The sequence below is a fragment of the Colias croceus genome, chromosome 10 (genome assembly GCF_905220415.1).
Source record: "Colias croceus chromosome 10, ilColCroc2.1".
Lineage (NCBI taxonomy): Eukaryota > Metazoa > Arthropoda > Insecta > Lepidoptera > Pieridae > Colias > Colias croceus.
The window spans coordinates 9624652-9627584 of NC_059546.1; the positions used below are offsets into that span (position 1 = coordinate 9624652).

The following is a 2933-nucleotide window of genomic DNA, read 5'->3' on the forward strand; positions in this document are numbered from 1 at the left end:
CATTATCTCTGCTACCAAATTTCAAGACTATGTTCACGGGAAGTACCCTGTAGGTTTTGATTCCTTTGCGAATGTCAGAATAAACAGCAGTAGCATTTGATTAGGTTGGCTTATAAGTTTAATTTTTTCACAAAATTTACAAGGACTTGAGTATTCAATATAAATTTCAGCTTTTAAGTTTTTAAAAACGCTTCATGACAATCGAAAGTACCTAATCCATACTAATATTATAAATGCGAAAGTAACTCTGTCTGTCTGTCTGTTACTCAATCACGCCTTAACTACTGAACCAATTTGCATGAAATTTGGTATAGAGATATGTTGATACTCGAGAAAGGACATAGGCTACTTATTACCCCGGGAAATAAGATAGATTTTATCCTGGAAATCCCACGGGAACTATGCGGGTTTTTCTTTGACTGCGCGGGCGAAGCCGCGGGCGAAAACCTAGTAGTTTATATAGCACAATAAATCATTAACCATAAGCACCCAACATTTAAAAGACGTTTGAGGTTGTGGTTTTAGAAACGATGGACTTCGATTTCTATTATGCATGTGTATTAATTAACAAATTACGGTTTTTTTTATGTTTATTTATTTTTAACTAGGTAACAGTTAACTGGGTACAAAGATGATTCCAGCAGGCGTACTATGAAGATAACGAAACTGTTTATATGCAGTGACTGATAGCGCGCGCGTCAGTTCGCGTTTGCCGCTCACAATGCCGGCCTGTGCGCCCGAGTACCGCCTGGTGCGGTCCAACGCAGACCTTATCTTCTCGCCAAGAGTCAAGAGATGCTCGCATCAACCTCCTTTTACGGCTTTAAGACGTTCCTTTTCGTCCACGTTCTCCTTGATCCCTGAAGAACGTGCAGTCCCACCGGAAAGAACACCACCGTTGCCCCGCCTACTACAAATCATTACATGGATACCACGACAATTTTTACGACCGCTGTTTGCGATACTTCACATTATCGCACATCCAGCCTGGAAACAAATTCTTGTAGTTCTACCTACGTTATGGATCGCCGCATCGCTGTTCATTTTCTGGAAATGTGTTCAGTGCCCAATTGGAGTCTTAAAGATGATGGGTAGCGCTCTATCAAGCAACCCTAAGAAACAACGAACAGTGTTAATCAGTGGAGGAAGCTGCGTGCAAGCTTTACATTTAGCGAGGAACTTCCATTCTGCCGGCGCCAGAGTCATAGCTTTTGAAATAGAGGGTCAGTTTGCGTTATTAAAATATTCAGCAGCTGTCGATAAATTCTATACTGTACCCAGACCGAATCCAGCGGATCCTCTAGCCTATGCGCGGACCTTGAAAGAAATTGTAGAAAAGGAATCAGTTGTATTTTACATACCAGTAAGCTCTACAACACCAGCATACTATGATGCACTAGCAAAACCACATTTAGAAGTGATAGGGTGTCAGTGTTTTGTGCCTTGTGCTCGAGATGTTGTTGCATTAGATGATCCCCTAGAGCTTATTCGCGTTTGTCGAGTGGCAGGTTTAGCCATGCCACAATTTTGGGTTGTTGCTAGCGAGGAAGATCTACGCACATGGTATGAAAGCGGGGCTTCGAAGGAAGGAAAACATTTTATAGCTAGTGCAGGTGCAAGGGGAGCTCGTGACCGCCTCAGATTCGTTTTACCAGATGAAAGAGCACACTTTCGATTTCCACGCGAAGTTAGTGCTGAAAAGCCTTGGGTTATAATGCGTGAACCTAAAGGAGAAAAGTTGATGACGTGTACCACTTTGAAGGAATCGCGAGCAGTTAACAATGTGACTTGTCGCTTGGATTCTGCAAGAAAAGGACTAGTACCTCAAAAGGATGACGAAGCAGACGCATGGGTGCAAAAGTTCGTTGCTTCACTCACACCAGCTCGCCCGATGACTGGACACATATCATTCAGATTAGTACGTGAAGAGAAACCTGAAAATGGCAAAGGGAAACTAGTGGCAATTGGAGCCCGTGTAGGAGTTTCCTTGCCGTATTTATGTCAGGAATCGAAAGGATGTGGCCACGCAGCTACTGTTGGGAAGCTGTTGGATACCGTTTTGGATACACGTGAAGCTCTATTTGCATTTTGGGATCCTTTACCATACTGTGCATACTATCAATCGCGCTCGCCTGACGACCGCAGGCCGCCGCCGCCGGAGCCTTGCAAGACTCCACCGAACGTGCCGCTTTGAGTCTGTGAGCGGCGTATGAAACACTCTTGTACCTGACGAGCGCGTGAGTGCATGCTAATTTCGGCGCACCCGCTGTATGATTTCACGCTCTCTGTATCTGTTGTACTCTCGTCCGGACGAAACTTATAAGGTCAAGCGACGAGAGACGACCGATGTTTGTAACTACTACGTAGATATGTGTATTGTGTACAATTATAATGTATAATTGCAATTTTTATATACTTATTTTAAGATAGATATAGTTATGTTGTCGAATATTATGTTACCTTTATTTAAATAACGATGTGATTTACGAGAATAAAGTTATTTATTTCGTGCAACTATTTATTTTATTATACCCTTATACACTCATAGCACCATATATTTTGGCAATAATAAAATAATACTTTTGTAAATAATAATCCTTAAAATGTAAAGCATGTGGCTTAACTACATTACATTGTGATGTGCGCAGATAAACGACAGCGGAGGATTTATAGCTCATATATAAATTAATTAGTAAGAAAATAATATGTCAAGAGATCAGAATAATGTTTGTGTCGTTATGAATTGTAAATACGAGAACATTCTACACTTTTGATTTCACTTTGAGTGTACTAGACATCTGTAGGCAGCATGTATTTAATTCATTTTATAAATATAAAGCTGCGATAAAACTTACCCTTAAACTTCGATCATGAATCCGAAGCTTTAAACTAAAAGTCTCACATATTTACGTAGGTAGTAGGTACTTTTAATA

At 40.9% G+C, this 2933-nt stretch overlaps 1 protein-coding gene across 1 annotated transcript; it reads left to right on the top strand.

Annotated features, from left to right (window-relative positions):
- Nucleotides 1-344: 344 nt before the first annotated feature.
- Nucleotides 345-2514, top strand: LOC123695118. Its single transcript, XM_045640849.1, has one exon. It carries the CDS (start codon nt 722-724, stop codon nt 2192-2194), a length of 1473 nt encoding a protein of 490 aa, XP_045496805.1. The 5' UTR covers nt 345-721; the 3' UTR covers nt 2195-2514.
- Nucleotides 2515-2933: the final 419 nt, after the last annotated feature.

Bases quoted from the DNA above. Each gene is read 5' to 3' on its own strand.
- LOC123695118 (XM_045640849.1), top strand. From the start codon at position 722: ATGCCGGCCTGTGCGCCCGAGTACCGCCTGGTGCGGTCCAACGCAGAC.